The sequence below is a fragment of the Myxocyprinus asiaticus genome, chromosome 21 (genome assembly GCF_019703515.2).
Source record: "Myxocyprinus asiaticus isolate MX2 ecotype Aquarium Trade chromosome 21, UBuf_Myxa_2, whole genome shotgun sequence".
NCBI lineage: Eukaryota > Metazoa > Chordata > Actinopteri > Cypriniformes > Catostomidae > Myxocyprinus > Myxocyprinus asiaticus.
In genome coordinates this window covers 34,661,688-34,682,640 of record NC_059364.1, presented here as the reverse complement: position 1 = coordinate 34,682,640, position 20,953 = coordinate 34,661,688, and the positions used below count along the sequence as shown (strand labels likewise).

General features: G+C 39.2%; 1 protein-coding gene across 1 annotated transcript in view; it reads right to left on the bottom strand.

Moving 5' to 3' along the window:
* Positions 1 to 19,568: 19,568 nt before the first annotated feature.
* LOC127412103 (brorin-like) overlaps positions 19,569 to 20,953 on the bottom strand; it is a 30,618-nt gene continuing 29,233 nt past the window's right edge. Inside the window, exon 3 of the mRNA XM_051648184.1 lies at positions 19,569 to 20,509. Coding sequence (XP_051504144.1) covers positions 20,358 to 20,509 — 152 coding nt within the window. The 3' untranslated portion in view covers positions 19,569 to 20,357. The remainder of the gene's footprint in view (positions 20,510 to 20,953) is intronic.

Below are 20,953 nucleotides of genomic sequence, written 5' to 3'. Positions count from 1 at the left end.
TTCATTTGACTCTCCGAGGAAACTGAACGTTTTAATTTATTTATTTTTCTTTTTGTGTGTGCTGGTTCCGCTAGAGGCTGGAGTTTGTTTTGGGGAGGAACACACCTTCGGGACAGTATGTGGATGAATCTATACGCTCTATGTGTTTATTCTGCCTATTGGCTGGAGTTTGTTTTATAGATTTTGTAAATTATGTAATTCTGTCTCACACAATTTTTATAGAAGAACCGGACTTGAGCAATCCGACGGCAAAACTGTCACGGGGGCTCTCGTAGGCGTACATGGACTGTTTGAGTTTAGATGGGATGGTTGGCACTGTCGTGCGTTGGGTTAATGCTCACGTTTTTCTTTTTTCTGTTTGTTTGGTTCGGGGGGAAGTTCAGGGTTTGACTGTTGCACTAATGTTGGAATGTGGTCTTTATAATTTTATTATAAATTATAATTTTAACACATAATCTATTTTTTCTAATATTTCAAAATGTCAGATGTTAATATGAGTGGATTGTCTCTCTCCACGTGGAATGTGAATGGGTTGGGGCATCCCATATAAAGAAGGAAGGATATTTCTTTTCTTAAATAAAAGATATTTGATATAGTGTTTCTTCAAGAAATGCATCTTTCCCCAAAGGAAGCTGAAAAATTTGGGAGGATATGGGGTGGGCATGTTTTCTTTAGTGCTGGCTCAAGTAAGAGCAGGGGAGTCATTACATTGATAAGTAAACATCTACAATTCAAATGTCTCTGATAAATTAGGAAGAGTCATTATTGTTTTAGCAGAAATTCAGGGGCAAAGTTTGATTTTGGCTAATATTTACGCACCTTACGCTGATGATCAGGGCTTTTTTATAGATCTTGAAGGGATGTTGCAAGCTGCTGGCACCCCTCTTGATATAATATTGGGAGGAGTCTTTAATCTTTTGATGGACTCAGTCCTTGATCATAGTGAAGTAAAAGTGTGCAAGCCCCCTAGAGCATCATTTACACTTCTCAGGATGTGTAAAAATCTTGGTCTTATAGATATTTGGAGACTTTTGATCCCATCTGGTAGGGACTATAATTTTTTTTTCATCAGTCCATAAGATTTATTCTAGAATAGATTTTTTTATATTTAAGCCCCTCATTTCATCTGTTGTTGGATTGCTCAATTGGAAACATCTTATTCTCAGATCACGCCTTGGTGAGATCAGAGGTGTTGCCACATACAGAGAAAAAGAAATCATATAGTTGGCGCTTTAATGTATCAAAATCCTGAATTACAACAAATGTTAAAGGCTGAAATCAGAGTTTATATGGAGACCAACTGGTCCTCAGTATCTTCTGTGAGTGTGGCTTGGGAGGCACTTAAAGCGGTTCTTAGGGGACGGATCATACAGTATGACTCATTCATCAAAAAAATCCAAAGCACGAAAACTCGTGGAGTTATGAAGGAAATATAAAAAAATGCTGAGGCAGAGCTGAAGTGACAAATGTCATTTGATGTCCTCAGAGAATTGACCCGATATTCATCAATATCATGTGGTCAGTGGCGAATGATCAGACTCTGGTCGCTGCCATCTCACTTGACGCCAAAAAAGCGTTTAACATGGTAGAATGGTATTATCTTTTAAAGGTTTTGGAAATATACGGGTTCAGAAATACTTTTATTGAATGGATTATTTTATAGACACCCGGTAGCGGTGGTACAAACAAATTGATTAATTTCAGATTATTTTACTCTGGATAGGGGAACCTGGCAGGGTTGCCCTCTTTCCTCATTATTGTTCTGTCTTGCCATGGAACCATTAGCAGCCGCGATAAGAAAGGAGGAGGATTTTCTCCAGTTTTCAGCTTCTGCGTGCTGAGATGTTGCATAAAGGCACTGCTTCTGGATACCCTGTTGCATAATCCACCTGGACTAATACAAAGCGGTATCCACGTGCTGACTGTTCTAATGGCCCGACAAGGTCTATACCAATTCTTTCGAAGGGAGCCTCAATTAAAGGTAACGGGCGCAATGGTGCTCTTGGGGTGGCCGATGGATTCACCAACTGACATTTGCACCATCTGCGTACATCCTGCATACAAATAAAAGTGGGCCATTAGACGGTGCAGTGTTCGTTCTTGTCCTAAGCGACCAGCCATAGGATTGTGGTGAGCCGCCTGGAAAAGTGTTTCCCAACGGCTCCTCGGGACTAATAACTGGGTTGTATTTTCATGGGTTTGAGTGTCCTGCATCACTCAATACAACCGGCCCCTAATAATTGAAAAGTACGGATATGTGAAGGCGACGTCCGGCTGGAGCTGCTGGCAATCAATTACTCTCACTTGGTCAAAGGCGTGACAAAGGGTTTCATCACACGACTGCTCTAGAGGGAAATCCCCCTCCAGGAACTCCCTAAGGATGGGAATGCCGGAGGATTCCCCTCCTGCGTCATTCTGACGCTGAGCAGATGGCCGCCTCCCCAGCCATCGTGTCACACACCACACTGAGATTTTGGTCTGCAGGTCCCATCCACACATAACGCTTTTAATAATCTCTTAAACCCCGGCCAACTGGTTCCCAGAATCAGTGGATGGGTGAGGCGGGAGTTAACCGCGGCCTCCACTCTATGCTTTACTCCCCGAAATTGAATAACGGTAGTCATTACCGGATATTTGTGAACATCCCCATGCAAACGTCTCACCATCACCTTGTGTTTTGTACCCAAAGCCCCATCATGAACCAAGCCGTGGTGGATCGAGGTTTGATTACAGCCCGAAAACACCAGGGCTTGGTATGTACGGCCCTTAATTTTTACCAGTATATGGTACGTCCCTGCTCGATCTGGGGCAGTCTGTGGCGTGTCGGGTACCTGGATCCACGTCTCCGCCTCCATTACTGGACACCGGCTTTGGACGTGTCTCGGTTCCCCGCAACTCCGGCAGACCGGCCCAGGCTTCCTGGCTGCACTCGTGGCAGTGGAGACATCAACCTGTGAAGGATGACGGAGAGGGGTAGGGGAGGGGGCCGGCGCATAGTGCAACCTGTGAAGGCGGGACACCAGATTGGGTGGCACCACTCCCCATTTCTGGGGAGTGGGTATAGGGCGAGAGGGAGGAGAGGGAGGAGAGGGAGGGGCAAGAGGAGGAGGAGGAGGAGGAGAAGCAAGAGGGAGAGAGGGAGAGAGAGAGATCTGGACTGCTCACCGGCTTCCAGGTAGGCCACCGTGTGGGCTTCGGCCAGCTGGACGGCATCATCCACCGACGTGGGGAGATGGCACTGGACCCATTCCACGGTTCTTCTGGGCAGGTGAACAGTTAGCTGCTCCAGCACCATCAGCTCGATGACATCTTCCACACCGAGGCCTTCTCTGGCTAGCACCCATCTTCGGCAGGCATCATGGAGCTGCTGGCCAAATGCAAATGGGTGGCCAACTTTGCTCAGCATGAGGGAGCGGAACCTCTGCTGGTGTTGTTCTGTGGTGCGGCCGACCCGTTGCAGGACAGCGGTCTTCAGTTTCACGTAGTCCAGGCGGTCCTCAGGTGGTAGATGCTGCGTCGCGCAGCTGAACGGGGTCGCGGCGGAGGATCCGCCTGGAGCCAGCCAGCTCTGGAAGGCCTGCCAATCCTCGGCCTGGGCTTGGAGAAGCTTCTGGTAGCGCCGCTCCTGGGCGAGGAGGGCTTGACGATGGGTCTCCTGGATGCTAGCCAGGGCACGGATGAGTTCGTCCAGTGGTGAGGTGTTCATGGTGACCAGACTTCTTCCTTATCTGGGTCACGGCACCAGTGTAAATGTTCCAGCAAGAAGGAAGCAGGAAGCGGGGTGGCAGTCCAGGTAAGTCAGCTTTTTATTCAGCGTTTTCAGCTTCACAATCAGAGTTTTGGCTTTTCAGCTTCACAATCGACGTATACACTTTAGCTTCACAACAAACATAAGCTTTAGCTTCACAATAATCATACGCATTAGCTTCACAATAAATATACACTTCAGCTTCACAACTTTGTGTTTCTCTGTTGCTGACTCTCTCTGTCTCTCCGGTGTTCTCGGCAGCCTTTTCAAACCCGTCTCCATCATCACTGTAATGAGACACAGGTGTTAAGCATCAGTAATCACCAGGCGATGGCCTTTACCGCTTCCTCTCTCCCCAGTGACAGACACACGACCACATCCCGCTCCACAGACCCTTTAATAAAAAGGTTTTCGAGTGATGTGAGTAGGTGGGCTTCATTACATTTATCTATGATTGGGAAGGTTAATGTTATTAAAATGAATTGTATTCCAAAATTCAACTTCCTGCTACAGTCTCTCCCTTTAGATGTCCCCCTTTCTTATTTCAAGCAATTTGATAGCATAGCGAAGTCCTTCATTTGGAATGGTAAGCGTCCCAGATTACATTTCAACAAGTTACATATGTCGATTGACAAAGGTGGGCTAGGCCTACCCAAGATTTTGTTTTATTATTATGCATTCGGTCTCAGACATTTGGCTCATTGGTCGCTTCCACCTGAGAGAGCCCCTCCCTGGTTTTGTACTGAACAGGAAATCCTTGCCCCTATTTCGCCATTGCAAAGCCTTTCTATCAAACTAACCGGAGAAGTTAAGACATACCCCGTTATCTCGCATCTGCACATGGTTTGGACAAAAGTATCCAGAGTGTTTAATTCAGACATTTATTTAAATTTTGCCTCAAGCATATGGCTGAACCCTAAATTACGTATTAATAAGTCCCCTTTCTGTTGGTCAGAGTGGATTGGGAGGGGGGTTACTACACTCGGTGACCTATATGAGAGTGGAGTGCTGAGATCTTTTGAAAATTTGGTTCAACATTTTAAGATTCCTAGATCTCAGTTCTTTAGGTATTTACAGCTGTGCCACCTGTTCTGTACTATTTTTGGGAGAAGTATTCACCCCCCTAAAGCAGCAGATACTCTAGAAGTGGTGATTACTGCTTTTGGAAAAGGTCATGAGGCATCGGTGTATTACTCCCTGTTAATTCAGAGTCTGGGGGACGGAGCTTCATCTTTTCTCAAGAGATTATGGGGGAAAGATTTAAATTTGGTACTGGAGGAGGTACTGTGGGCTAGGATTCTAAAAAGCATCAAGTCTACATCTAGAGATGCAAGGGTCCGTCTGATGCAATTTAAGATTTTGCATCGATTCTACAGGACCCCCTCTAGATTGTATAGGTTGGGTCTTAAAGACACACCCACCTGCTGGCAGTGTCAATCAGAAGATGGGGATACAGCACATGTTTTCTGGGGATGTGTTAAGATCCAAGAATTTTGGCTGAGGGTTCAGAGCTTTATTTGTGAGGTATTGGACACTCAATTTTCATTCTGCCCCAGCCTCTGTATCCCAGACATTGCTGACGTCAAACCTGTACTGAATAGAAACAGATGCTGAAGGCTGCTTTTTGCGTCTACATATTGACGCGTAGGCTCTTGCACAAGTGTCAGTATTCAGCGCCTTGGTAGTGAAAACAGCTTTTACAGTATTTTCATTTTTTCAGAACAATTAGTCTAACATTAAACAATTGTGTTTGTAGACCCCTGTTGAAAACTCCTGACACACACACACACACACACACACACACACACACACGCACACACGCACACACACACACACACACACACACACATACATATAGTAAAATGACATAATATTTGATTTATTGAAAGATGGAAGTTCAAGTATGGAGTATTTTAAAATGGATAGCAGGCACAAATAAAGATGAGTAGAAAAATAAATCAAGGAGGACAAAAATACAACATAGAAAGAAATATCATATGATATAAATAAAAATAAAATGTATTTTAAATATATATTTGTTTATATGTTTGTCATGTGTGTTTGGAACCCATAAAACAGGTCATACACCTTTACTTGCACTGTGGAGCTGCAACCAATTAAAGTTCAGTGGTTGTAACAAGGTGCATCTTAAACCACAGTCATTTATTGGTTTGTGTAGCTCCCTTTGCCTCTCTAACAAGCATTCTGTCTGTTGGAAAGTCAATAATTGCTCTATCTGTGCAAACTGGTCATCACATATTATTGTCTTAAGTTTGCTCACTTAACTTTGCACTGATTAATCAGTAGCTAAAAGACAATATACAAAAAATTTCACTGTTCATCTGTTGGTTTGAAAGCCAATGGCTATTACTTTTATTTGCTGTGGAGTTTTTTATTGAGTGCCTTTGGTGGTAGTGTCCTCACTGGAAAGATCATGCTCATTGAAGCTTGTAGATATTTTTAGACCCGTCATTGCCGAAGGTGGCAATGAAGAGAGGGCTACTGGATTCGGCTGTCCTTTTTTATAGTTCCTGTGTCCCTGTGTTTCTATCCATGCTATAATACAGCCAAGTGTTTCAATTAAGAAATAAAAGGCACCATAAGGTAGGCAACACCGAGGGTAATGGACTTTCCCTGTTGCTTTGTAAAAATGAGCTTGTCCCCTGTGACTTACGCGATTCCATTATTAGACTGCTACACAATTGCAGAGCCAACCTGTTTTCATTGCCTAAGACTGCTTCGAAATTACCTGGGCCGGAGAAACCTGACTGAAACAGAAAGAGACGTTTGTGTAAATGCCTTTCTTTTAGAACCTTAATTGCTGTCAACTATCTTGACATTTAATGGAGGCACATTTAAAAAAAATCAAGATAGGCCTTAAATGCTTCTTGTGGTTGCTTGTGTCTGCTTAAGTGAAAGTAACATCCACTGTCTTTTTAAAGGAACAGTTCACACAAAAATGAGAATTGTGTTTTTGTTTACTAACCCTTGTGTCATTTCAAACCTGTAAGATTTTCTTTTGTCTGTAGAGCATAAAAGGTGAAATTATGAAGAATATCCTAGCCACTCTTTTCCATATCATAAAAATGAATGAGGATTGAGAGCTGGATTTGAGCTGGTTTTGATGTAAATTTATTCATGGATCAATGACGCGATGCTCATTATTTTATCCAGATCTATTTAATTATTAAAAAAAATAAAATAAAAAAGATAATTCAAATGCATTTCATACAAATGATTTACTTGAATACACCTCTTTTATAATGTTTTCAATTACTGAGTTCAGCTGTATTTTTTCTGGGGCTTAAACTTTAAATGAAAAAAAAAAATTCATTAAAAGCTGAAATACTTGAAAAACGAAATGTTGGAATGAGTTGTGCAGAATAACATTTTATTATTATTTCTTTAAACAAAATAAGCACTGAAACCATTTTATCTTAAAATATAACTAATATTTGAAAAACTTTTGTCAATTAAATCAAAGTCATGTTGTGTTACTAACATGTAGATAGCCATTCTGTTATCATATGACTTAAAAACAAAAACAGAGAGGACCACTTTAAACCCCCAATCATTATTTTTTTCATATGATTAAATATAAATATTTTGACATTTTTTATGAAAAGGCATATTTTGTTCAGGTCACGTGGTATAACCCTGAGAAAACTTCTTGATCATCTTGACTAAAAAAATTTGTAAATATTTGTAAAAAAAAAAACAAAACAAAAAAAACATTGAAATAAATGATTAAGTTGTGTACACTCTTGTGTATTCAAGGTGCAAGGAAAGTATTTTTTATTCGTTACTTGATGGTTATTTAGTCATAATTTTTTTTTTGTAGAAAATGCTATAAAAGTTTAACAAAAATGTTTAAAACTAATGGATACAGTTTGAACTGGATCAACTAATTCATTGAAAAGATCTGATTCAAAAGGACAATTTGTTCATGAAATGCACATCGCTAAATTTCTCATCAACTAATGAACATGCCACGGAGAGCTAGGGTGGATGTCAAGATTTTTGTTGAATCATACATTTTGGTTTGTTCTTCACACAAAGCTATTCTATCAGAAAACACAGAATTACTGAATGCAGAAGTTCCATGGAGTTGAGTAAACTATGACAGAACTTTCATTTTTGGGTGAACTATTCCTTTAACCCAGATGTGAATTGTAATAATCTTAAAGAAGAATTAATTTCACAATGAGAACACAATGTCTTTATTTTCAGTAGGTTACATCAGATAAGGAACCTTCCAGGCTCCCTGTTAGCAAGAATTTGCTAACTGTACAAAAATCCCTCGGATAAAGATTGAGACACAAATACCTGGATTTTAACATTCCTTGAAGCAAAGAGAACAGAGTGGCTTTCTGTATGTTAACATGACCTTACTCTCAGACAGCTTGACATGTAGTTATGCAGACATCCATATCAAAACAATGCTCTTCCAGCCTGAACCAAGACACACTCTGTATTCAGGTCACAGCGGCGAGGAGAAGAGATGAGGCTTCTCCCCAAGCACACTAACTCCAGCGAAAAAGAGGATGAGCAGGATTAGCCTTCTCTCCTAATCACCCCAACCCACCCCTCCACACACACACATGCACATACACACACACTCAAGCCAATCAATAACACACTCACAGCGAGACGCAACAAGTGGTTAACACAACTAGCAATTTCTAGCTCTTTGCTTCCTGGCTCTTCTTTTAGTCGACAGAGTGACATGTTTTCTCTTGTAACATCTCTTCAAGACATGAGCTGTGAGGTAGAGAATGATGAGGTAGATGTGGAGGTAGAGGTGTTTTTTGTGTGTGGGGGGTTTAGGGTGTTAGGCATCATCTCAGACCATCTCACACCTTCTTAATGTAGCGTTTCCATCTTGCACGTATTTGCTGCAGGCTGGTGACAGCAGCCTGACGACAAGCAGAGACACAGCTGCTGCTACTGGACCACAGAAAATCTGATAGTGTGTTGAAATCAGGCATATTGATTTCAATGGAAGCTTTCCAGTACTGTATAATGTATATAAGTATAATGACCCATGTAACTGTGACTGTTTCGACAAACCCTCATACAGGGATTCACAAATATTATTGTAATATAGCTGGTCTAAAATCAGTCTTCTTAGGGATGTACCTTCATCTAAAAATGCTATCTGTTAAGTCATTGACTGAATAGGCAGTGAGGCTGCAGGGCATCTAAGGATTCAGACACAACTTCTGTGTACATTTCACTGCATAGCACCCATATAGAGGCCAACTATTAACATGTCAGGGTTAATATATACTGTATATATTACAGCGGAAGGATGCAATACTAAATTTGCTTAAAATAATAGTTTAATGAAAAAATGTGTCCTTGATATGTTCTATTATGTAATTGTTTTACAATGGCAAAAAATAACTCAATACCATGCTATTTTGTGAATATAGTCACGGATAAAGGGGTTACCGGCACACCTCTGCATGTTACACCTTTATGCCCTTTAGTCGAGACAGTATTCACTATATATCACAGCCTCTTGTACCTTTTTTCTCAAATAAGACATTTGGGTAAATATAGTGCAATAATGTCCTTTCCCCTGTATATACTGTATAGTTGGATTCAGCATACATACATTCAGTATATCCAGTGCTGAGTAGTAACAGATTACATGTAATCTGGATTACATACTCCGATTACAAAAATCAACTACTTGTAATTAGATTCGATTACATTTTAAAATACTCATAATCAGATTACAGTTACTTTTATGGATTACATTTTCAGAATTTTCTTATTTCTCCTTGTCTTCTTTTTTAAATAATTAAAATTTTTCATTCTACATTGCACACACAGACCTTATACTAGCCACCAGCCATAATTACACTGAAGATGGATTAGTTTTAGTTCCATGAATTGCTTTTGTACTCAGCTTCAAAATGTACATGAATGTGCTTTTGCTTTTGACAACTTTTAGAATGTTTTATTTATTTATTTATTTTTTGTGATGTTGATTCACAAATATAATCTATCACATATGAATGCCATTTGAAATGCCAAAATTACCGGAGCAAGACAATTTTAAGCGCTTTTTTATTTCACTAAATTAAATAAATAAAAAATCAGAAATAAATAAAAAAAATCTATTAAATTCTCATATTTTGATCTTTAAGAAAGATTTTTTTAATGCATTTAAACAATATTGGTACAAAAATGGTACAAGTTTATTCTACTTAAATACATGTGATATCAAATAAACAAGAATTAGATCAGAAGTAATCCAAAAGTAATCCAAAAGCAATCAGATTAGATTACTTTAAAAATGTAATCCAAGAGATTATGTTACTAGCTAAATTTTTTGTCATGTAATTTGTAATCAGCACCAGATTACAATTCAGAAGTAATCTTCCCAGCACTACCCAGAGGTGCATTTTTTATTGTGTTTACACTATTCTACCTTGAAATTATTATATCTGGGTGCTTTTAGATTGTATTTCAAATAACTGAATTTACTGGATGTTTATAATAATGAGCAAACACCTTACAGAATAAATTAGGTGCTATGTTTAATTTTAAGACACTGCTATCATTTAATTGTGTCAGTTGTAATGCAGTGCGTGGAGGGCCAAAAAACCAGAGTGTGAAATTTCCTCTTTTTCAAGTTACCAGCAACGCGGACATGCTGTTAATGGAACCAAGCCAACCGCTTATTATTCATTTTATACCTTTCACAAACACAATTAACGATGAAATAACTCAGTTAATCATTTGCAGAGGCTTATGTTTTCTGTGTCAGAATCCCTGAGACATTTCTTACGATTATTACAGTCGTTGGGAATGCAGCCTGGTCCAAAGGGAATGATCACAAGAGAGTGACAGACAGATTTAATGGGGTATTAACTGTGTGTAAAGTAATCTGGCTACAAGCCAGAAATTAATGTCATTGCTTGTAAAGGGCAATGCATTCACTATTATTTGAATGACAGGGGGGTGACTGTATATTAGAGGAACTTTTAGATGCAGCGCTGCGTAATCAGTTGGAGTTTTATGTAACAGATTCCCTCATTAAAAGTTCCCTTTGAAGACCGATGAAGCTAGCCGGTATTAAGGCACGTTGGGAGTTCCATTTCAAAGGGGCAAACTAATTTGAGCTACCCTTGACTGTGTAGTCATTAGAGTTAGTTTTAATAATTGAGCTCTAGTACAGAAGACCAAACAGAGTGAAAACTATCAAAATAAGGCAAAAAAAAAAAAAAAAATCCTTTGTTTAAAAAATTATAATGAGAAAACTTAAAACGGTTGAAAATACAGATATTTTAGGCAAAGACAAGAGCACTTTTAAAGAGACAGTTCACCCAAGAATGAAAATTATGTCATTAGTTACTCACTCTCTTAATTTTCTAAACCTGTATGACTTTATTTCTTCTGTGAAACACAAAAGGAGATGATAGGTCGAATTTTAGTCTCACAGACCATTCACTTTCATTGCATCTTTTTCCATACGATGAAAGTGCATTCACCAATGTGAGGCTAGCTTCTCCTTAAAGGAATATTCCCGGTTCAGTACAATTTAAGCTCAATTAACAGCATTTGTGGCATAATATTGATTACCACAAAAAAAAAAAATTTCGACGGCTTCCAGTGAAGCACTTATAATGGAAGTGAATGGGGCCAATCCATAAACTAGTATTAAAATACTCACTGTTTCAAAAGTATAGCCATAAGACATTAACAAAATGTGTGTTAACATAATTTTTGTGTGATAAAAACACTTTCTAACCTTTTCTGTGTAGTTATAGCCAATTTTACAACTTCATTGTCATGATGATGTAATGTCAACAAATACTAAAATTACTGTAAAAATGACAATTTAAACAACTTTACAGCTCAAATAATACAAGATTTTTAATAGAAGAATTAATATATGCTTTTATAAAATTATAAGTTTCAAATTTCCACCTTTTAACCCTTCAAAAATTGGCCCCATTCACTTCCATTGAAAGTGCATCACTGTAACCTCGATATTTACTTTTTTTAAAGAAAAGGAGGGGCAAGTCAGAATTTATTTTGCGGCAATTAACATTATGCCACAAATGTTGTCAGTTGAGCTTAACTTGATGGAAGAAAGAAATACAATTTTGGAATGACATGAGTGTGAGTAAATGATAACAGAATTGTAATTTTTGAATGAATTATCCCTTTAAAATCATAGCTAAAGACACCTGGTATAAAAGACTTTGTGATATAAAAGAGACAGTTTATCTCATCTGAAGTATTGGTAGCCTGATGAAAGAAGGGGTGGAGTGGGATTAGTGAAAGTGTGGGAAAGAGACACTTTAATGGCAATTGTGTACACCCAGCAGGGTGGAAAAACCATACAAAAGGATACATAAAGAAATCCATGATTCCAAATCCATTGAGCCCTGCAGCTAAGTGGGACAGACCACAGAGGTGATCAGAGATACAGAAAGAGATAGATTGAAAGAGAGAGACAGATGCAAGGGGTGATCTACTCTCTCTGTCATGTATGTGCACGCATTCAGCTTCATTTTTTCCACAATCCCTTAGTCTTGCTTCAAGGCACGTTTTGCTGCAGGAGGGATATAACGGTTGTCTGGCACCCCTGGTGTAATGACAGAAACCATGTAGGGCTCCAGATCCCTAATAAACAAAGGTATGAAAGACCTCTTAAATGAACATACGATTTTCAATAATTCAGTAACATTTCCTTTTAAGACTGATTTTCCATTTTCAACACATCATCTGCTTGTAATTATGTTGTCGCAATGTATGCTCTTTTAATTTATTTGACACATTATTAACTGCTGATAAAATATCATGAGGGAAATATAAACCTCTCACATAAACCCACATCTTTAAACTCAAACAGTAATTGCTTTTTGCAAGATAGACTGGCTGTTTGTTGAGAGCTTCAACACACTGAATTGGCAACAGAATGCAGTCTAGTGCTGTATAATCTAATCATCCTATGTTATGCTCTTTGTACCTTTCATTTAGCACATTTACCCTTATCTAGACATCAAACCGAACAGTATTTAAGAGTGTGACATAAGTGGCATATGGCAAGAAGGATCTAATTACTTTAATGCAAAATTCAGCTCTTGGTTCTTTGATATCGCACCTGGTGTTGGGCCATATTACTCTATCGCATAAAATTGTCAGTTTACTGAGATTGACACTATATCACTTTGCATCTCGCACATCAAATTGTCATTATTTTCCATTTCTTTTAAGGGTAACACTTTACAATAAAGTTCCATTCGTTAACATTTGTTAAAGCATTAAATATCATGAACAAACAATGAACTATATATATTTTTTACAGTATTTATGAATCTTTGTTAATGTTAGTTAATAAAAATACAATTATTCATTGTTAGTTCATGTTAGTTTATAGTGCATTAACTAATGTTAACAAATTCAACTTTTTATTTTAAAAATGCATTACTATGTTGAAAATAACATTAACCAAGATTAATAAATGCTGTAAAAGTATTGTTCATTGTTAGTTCATGCTAACTAATATTGTTAACTAATGTTTACAAATGGAACCTTATTGTAAAGTTTACTATTTTAAGAAAATCACAGCAGTCATTTTAATTGTGTTCAGTGTTGGGTAATAATGGACTACAGTATATGTAATCTAGATTAAAAAATAATTGAATTAGATTAAATTTTTAACTGTGTATAATTAGGTTACCGTTACTTTTATGGATTGAATAGTTACATATCAATTACTTTTGATTACATTACCTATGGGGGATGGGGATACTGACAAATAGCAAATTGCTTGTTTGATTTCATGTTTAAGTGTAAATACTGTATGTACTTAATACTAGAGGTCTACCAATAGTGGATTTTATAGATACTGATAAATAATGTGGACAGTACCTGCTGATAACCAATTAATCAACCGATAGTTTTTAAAATTGATACTTAATGAAAAAATAACACTCAAATAAAATAGTGCTGAACTTTATTACAAAAATAAACAGTACTGACTGAACCATGAAAATGCATTGAACTTTTTTAAATGAAATAAATATATAAATATTAATATATATATGAACTAATATTACAATTTTAAAGTCAGCTGATTTTTAAACTGATGTTGTTTCCTTAGTCCACAAGAGGGCACAATAAATACATAAACCATTCAGCACCATTATATTATTGCATAGAACATTTCTATCCTGGCTGTGCATAAAATTCATAAATAAAAAGTTTTAGTCAGTCCATATTCTCAAATGTTAACTCAAAAGTAAAATGAAGGGGGAAAATGCTTCAATAGACAGTTCACATGGTGTTACACTTGCACTGATTCCTACTACTCCAGACTCAAGCTTCATAATAACAGCAAAATTGTAACATAGCACACAGACATGGATGACTGGTTAGCCCAGATGCAGGAGCTTTATTGAACACACAGATTAGAAAGCAAGCAGCAATGCGGGGAGATGAACTTAGCTTGTTGAGAACAGAGTTGGAGATCACAGTGAGTTTACACAGAGAGTGAAAGGTGAGGGTCCGGATGAATTGGCGGTAGAAGTTAGTGAATCCGAGGAAGCATTGGAGTTCCTTAATCGTGGTCGGAGGTGGCCAAGACTGGACTGCCTGAACCTTCTCTTGGTCCATCTCCACTCCCTCTGGGCCGATGTTGTAACCCAGGAATTTGACAGAGGGCTGATGGAATGTGCACTTCTCTGATTTGAGGAACATACGGTGTTCGAGGAGCTTCCGTAAGACCTGCGTGACATGATGGATGTGTTCAGGTAGGCTTCGGGAGAAGATGAGGATATCGTCAATATATATGATAACGAAGTGTTGGAGAAATTCTCTGAAGATCTCGTTCATGAAACTTTGGAACACGGAGGGGCGTTGGCCAGGCCATACGGCATCAACTAGTATTCATAGTGCCCCATGGGCGTGACAAAAGCTGTCTTCCACTCATCCCCCTTCCGTATCCTGATCAGACTGTAAGCACTGCGCAGGTCCAGATTGGTGAAAACCGTTGCTCCTCTAAGCAATTCCAGGGTGGCCGGAACCAAGGGAAGGGGATAGCGGTACTTAACGGTGACACCGTTGAGGGCTTGGTAGTCAATGCAGGGTCTTAAACCCCCATCCTTCTTGGCCATGAAGAAGAAGCTGGAAGCGGCAGGGTAAGTGGATGGACGTATGTACCCTTGGGACAGGGCTTGCTTGACGTACTCCTCCATGGCCTTCTGCTTGGGTAGCGACAGAGGGTAAATTCTTCCCCTGGGCAGTGGGGCACCGGGAAGCATGTCGATGGCGCAGTCCCACGGTTAGTGAGGAGTAAGTTGAGTGGCTAGCTGAGGGTTGAAGACATCCTGGAACTCTGGAGACATCCTGGAGTAGGCCGGGGGAATGTTAATTTGATGGTTGTGCAGGGGACTCTCCACGGATGTTGCCAAGACTTGGGCAGGAGTAGGGCCATTGGAGGGTACAGTATTCCTCGGCTGCCGGCAGTGAAGGATAAGACACTCTTGAAAGCAGTTTGGACCCCAGGATAGTACCTCTCCTGACATCTACGATAACACTGGGGAATGCTGAACCAGCCAGGGACGGCTGAGGATGATGTCTGAAGTTGCGCTATCCAATACCAGGAAGGAGATGGACTCTAGGTGGGTCAAACCCACGCACAGGTAAATAAGAGCTGTCTGATGAGAAACGAATCCCTTGCCCAAGGGTTGGCCAATAATGGAATGGATTGGGTACGTGTTGGGACATGCGGTCAGATGGAAGTGGAGCCGCCTGCAGAGAGCCTGTGAGATGAAGTTGGCCACAGCACTGGAGTCAAGGAGGGCGGAGACTGTGAAGGAGAAGGTTGCAGACAAGATGGTCACTGTGGTACTCAAGGGTGAATGGGTGGCAGGTGTGGTGGTGGCTGAATTCATCACGAGTCTTGGAGGGCGGATAGGGCATTCAGTGATATGATGGCCAGCGGCGCCGCAGTAGAGGCAGAGGTGGGAGCGAATGCTGCGTTGTCGTTCTGAAGAGCTCAGGCGAGAGGAATCGACCTGCATGGGCTCCTCTGAAGGCCCAGGGTGACGGACGAAGGTACTGGACTGGGTGGAGAATGGGTCTCGGTGGTACACTCAACCAAGCAGGACTTCATCCGATTGGCCACACGAATAGAGAGTTGGATAAAACGCTCCAGTCCCAAATTGTCATCGTAAGCAGAGAGCTGAAGCCGGAGATCTGGTTCCAGTCCCTGACGATAGATGGTAAGGACAGCTAGTTCTTTCCATCCACTGGAAGCCGCCATGGTCCAAAACTGGAGGGGGTAATCGGAGATTTGTCGACTGCCTTGGCAGAGTCGATAAAGCTGTTCATGAACCTGAGAGTCCCCAATTGGGCATCCAAAAACCTCCTTGAAATGCGCTACAAAAGAACTGTAGGTTTGAATCACAGGGCCATCTTGATTCCATATGGTGATTGCCCACTGCAGAGCTTGTCCAGTGAGTAGAGATATCAGATATGCCACTTTAGATCATTCTGTGGTGAATCTACCTGGCTGCATCTCCATAGACAAAGAGCATTGCAAAAGGAACCTGCTGCAGTCCTCAGCCTATCCTGAGAAGGGCGCTGGCGGTGCCATGGGAGTGGGGAGATACGTCAAGGGAGATGCGGAAGTAGTGGAGACCATGGCTGCCGATGTCTCGCTTGGCTCGTGTTGTCGATTCAGACTATGAGCCCAGGCCAGGGGCTATTCAGTCAGACAGAATACAACAGACTGGGACCGAACGCGTGGATCTCGAGACACACATTTCCAAGTTTATCATCTTTCCTGATAAAGCATTTAAACAACTCATTGCTTAATCTGAGAAACGCTTACAAGAATGCAAGACGCAATGGCCAAAGACCTCCACCAACTGTAAGGGGCTGTTCACACCAAAAACTTTTTCTTGTTTTCTATGTAAACGTGCACTAGATGAACGTCTTTGTTTACCTTTTTTTTTGTTTATTCAGCATCTCGTGCAGGAGCGCTGTTTTTAGATGATGTGTCTAATTAAAAAGAACTTTAAAAGCATGTTGAGACACGTGCTTTCTATTAAATTGTATTTATTGCGCTGTGTCTAGCCTTTTTTAGCGCAAGAATATGATCGATATGAAGTCATCGTATTACAGTAAGGATAAACAAATCGAACTGAAATCAGATGCGTTTCTGATTTGTTTATACGTTTCTCTCTGCTGCATGAAGATATTCATTTGCTTTCTCACATCACTAGCTTTAAATATGTAACTTAGCTGGCTAACGAATGCATAAACATGTCCAGCTGGATATAAACTAATGCAAGTAGATGGTAATAAATGGTAACAATCGTGACATTTAAACATTTGGGTAGGACTTGAGTGTATTTTTGTCATGTTGTTCAAACCACTTGAGGTTAGTTTTAATGTTAGTGTCCTCTCAGCCTTGTCGACAAACTGCTGTTCTCTACTAATGCAGCATCTAGTCAACAAATGTATTACTTTATAATGATATGACAACGTGTACTGTAGTGTACTGTATACATACCTTTTCGTTGTTGATGTTTTAAGTCTGCATCTGAAGTGTTCCGCTTCATGCAAAGTGTAGTCTCACGTGTCAAAACAAACACCACAAGGCATCAGTGAAGTGATAATTTTTATTTCGCCTCTAGAGGCCGCTCTCATACTGTATAACAACAGCAGACCCTTCCCAGCTGCTCCAGCACTGGACGCAACAGGGAAAAATTATCGGTGTGGATTTTTGCTGATACCGATATTCCCAGAAATCTGTTAACGGTGCCGATTAATTGGCAAAACCGATATATCGGTCAACCTCTACTTAATACACTTAAAATGTTATTTTCATAAAAACTGGAAAATAGTGATCAAAAAGTAATTAGATTACCTAAAAATGTTAATCTAAAACAGGAGTTTTCAAAAGTTTTAGTGCCAAGGACCCCTAAATATGATAATCACCTTGCGTGGGGCCCACTCCTAAAATATAATGGTCGCTATATATTTTTGTTTATATATTTTTGTTTAAATATTTTTATAAAATATTATTTGCAGGGATGCACCAATGTATCAGCCAATTAATGACCAAATTAAAACTATCAGCTAAAAACATCTATATAAACTGCCAATATCGTTTTTTCGTCTCTTTTAGTTTTCATGATTTTGATTGTATAAACATGAAATCGATGATATGAAAAACAGATGGTTTATTTATAATTAATTACATAAATGTATTGTCTTAAATTATTATGTTTATAATAATTGTTCTGTGTAATATGAAGAAATACCAACCAAAATAAATTGGTTTAGAAAAAGCAAAGCATGTCGAATATAATAATTCATAATATGAATTTGTAATGTTCTATCATAATGTGTACAGGCCTAATGAGAGTTTTATTGTTTATAACTGCAAAAATAGTAGTGCAAAAATGTTTTAGAAGTGCAAACTAACCTTTTTTCCCACCTTTTAACCTTACATAATATATATATATATATATATATATATATATATATATATATATATATATATATATATATATATATATTATCTTGTATTTATCGTGAATTGTGGTTTTCTTACAATTTTGGCCTGTGTTCAATTGATCCAATCCATGTTCAATGGAAATTATTCATTTTTAGAACAATAAAAATAGCTTTTGTCCCTCTTTGTATATTTTAAAACATAATTCCTAAGCAAAATAGGGAACTAGTGATAAAATAAGGTATCTTCCTATAGTTTTTGTTAAAATCGGTATCGCCCAAAAATATTTGTATCGCTGCATCCCTAATTATCTGAAAATATTTAGCCTACTTTGAAATACGTTGACAGCATATCTTTTTTCTACCTAATAACTGAGTTGCGTTATATGTAAAGCTGAAGAGAAACATTTTGATTACAATGAAATGGCACATGGCAAATTCAGAAAATATAGTTTTTAACTTTTTAAATTTATGAACACTTTTCTCTTTCTCTGATATTTCCATGGACCACCTAGAACCCCCTCGTGGCCCCCTGGGGGTCCTGGACCCCAGTATGAAAACTCCTGATCTAAAGATTATGTTACTGATTACAATTTTAGTTGTGTAATTTGTACCAATGACGACCCGTAATCAGTACCAAATTACATTTCAGACTTCATCTACCCAACACTGATTGTATTTCCACAATGGTAGGGTTGTTGTTGCATATAATATACTGTTTATACTGTATGTATTTGGACAATTAAGTCACACCTATGTGTATGAATGTAAATGTATACATTTCAAGGAGTCAAGGTGATTTCAGTGGCTGTATCAAGTCAGTTCCCCCAAGTTCACACAGGTGTCCTAGCAAATTAATCACAGGTGTAGTTCAACACAACCAAAAAGTGTCCAAATATGCTTTGCCTTCATTTTGAACACTGCATCTGTTGTTTTATCATTTGAAACCCAACAAACTTTTTTTGTCAAATGTTTTGCTTGAAGAGTGTGGTTGTACTATCTTCCTTTAAAATAAACTGATATGTTGTTATTACACTGCAATTTAGTACACTAATTGCAGAAACAAAAAACCTGGGGTTACGTGGTTTGAAAGCAAACTGGTACTACATGTCTTTATTGATAGAGCTAAATTTAAGCCATCAAGTTATTGGAATTGCCACTTGACGTGGAGACGCCCTCTGGTTCAATATTCCTCTGTGAAATCTTCTCCCTATTTTTCAAGCTTTAACTTTACATTTTAAATATGACTCTGTGTTTAAAAATGGTAACTATCCTCAGTTAACCTTGCATCAGTATGTAGTCATAAACAATCGTGCACAGTGTAACGATTTATTTGGAACATGAAAACACATACACATATGAACACTTCCTAGCAAAACAGACCTCAGTTAAGAGCACAATAGAGACTTTACATAAATGCAAACATCTGCAAGCAGCTTTTTTTAAGGTTTCCTTAGACACCAAATTCATTCTGTTTTGTTGTCTATTCTGAAAAGGCGTTGTATTAGATGCTGTGTGCGATTCCCGACTGCAACTTGTCATCTTGACTTTGACAAAAAATAAAAATTCCTGACAGACACATTGGCAGCTGTAGGTGCGTTATACATTCTAATAAGATGCATAAAAGTCTGACCCAGTATGAAACGTAACAGCATATCAAAATACAGTTGCTATAAAAAATATAATTTTTTTACTGTAAATCAGATATTTGAATCCAATCGTAATCATCGAACCAGCACATACATACATAAATAAATATCCTTTATATGGGTTACAAATCTCAAAGACTATATATGTAATTCTAATGAATCTCATCACTCGTCATGATGCTATGCCAAACTCAGAGGCTCCACCACAGCGTTAGGAATGTCGCATTTTGCACTCTGGCCCTTGGCCCCGTTCCCAGGTTAATTGGCCCATCCGCTGCATGCTATTGGACACTCTGAGTTCATATAGTCATGAGCTGAAGCAACTCCACACGGTGCTGGTGTCCTGGCTGCGTGTGAGCCTCGCAGCTGCCGTGCTGAGCCGATACAGACCACAGCTGGGATGGATGGTCCTGATCCACAGCTGTCTGAGTGAAGGCTGTGCATGAAGCGATGCCCCCATCACCACCTTAGCTCGGCTGGCACTCGTTTTTACTGCAGGTGGCCTGCTGCTCGATACGCCAGGTGCCCTCCTCGTACGTGCAGTAGCAGATGGTGCATTCGTCGATTTTAACCTCTCGGCCAGCTGGGATCACCGCCGTGTCCGCATAGCAGTTTGGCCCTGTGCACAGACAGGAGGGGCTGAATCAGACTAATAGAAAAACTGGTGGCTTTTTGAGACCTGCCAACAGAGCTGCAATCCCTGGCTCTTTTTAGAGTGGCTGTAACTGTTATGGATCAAGTTGAAATTATGTCAACTGACCTCATAAATGTTTTATGATGTTCTCAATTAAGCAGTCAATCAAAACACAGTATTATATCCTAATTCAGTTCTGTTGAGGCAGGAACATTTTGCTTGCAGTCTGTAGGCACTACATTCAAATTTGCAGTCTCTGTTTTTTTTTCCAGGAAAATGGACCAGTAATTTGGATGACTCATCTTGCACTAGGAATTTTGCCCCTCCCCCTAAGACCACCTGTCTCTGAACTGCAAAAGAAAGTAGCAAATCATTGTTCATGGTTGTGAAATAACTAACACAGTCTCATGACAACTCGTAATAACTCAT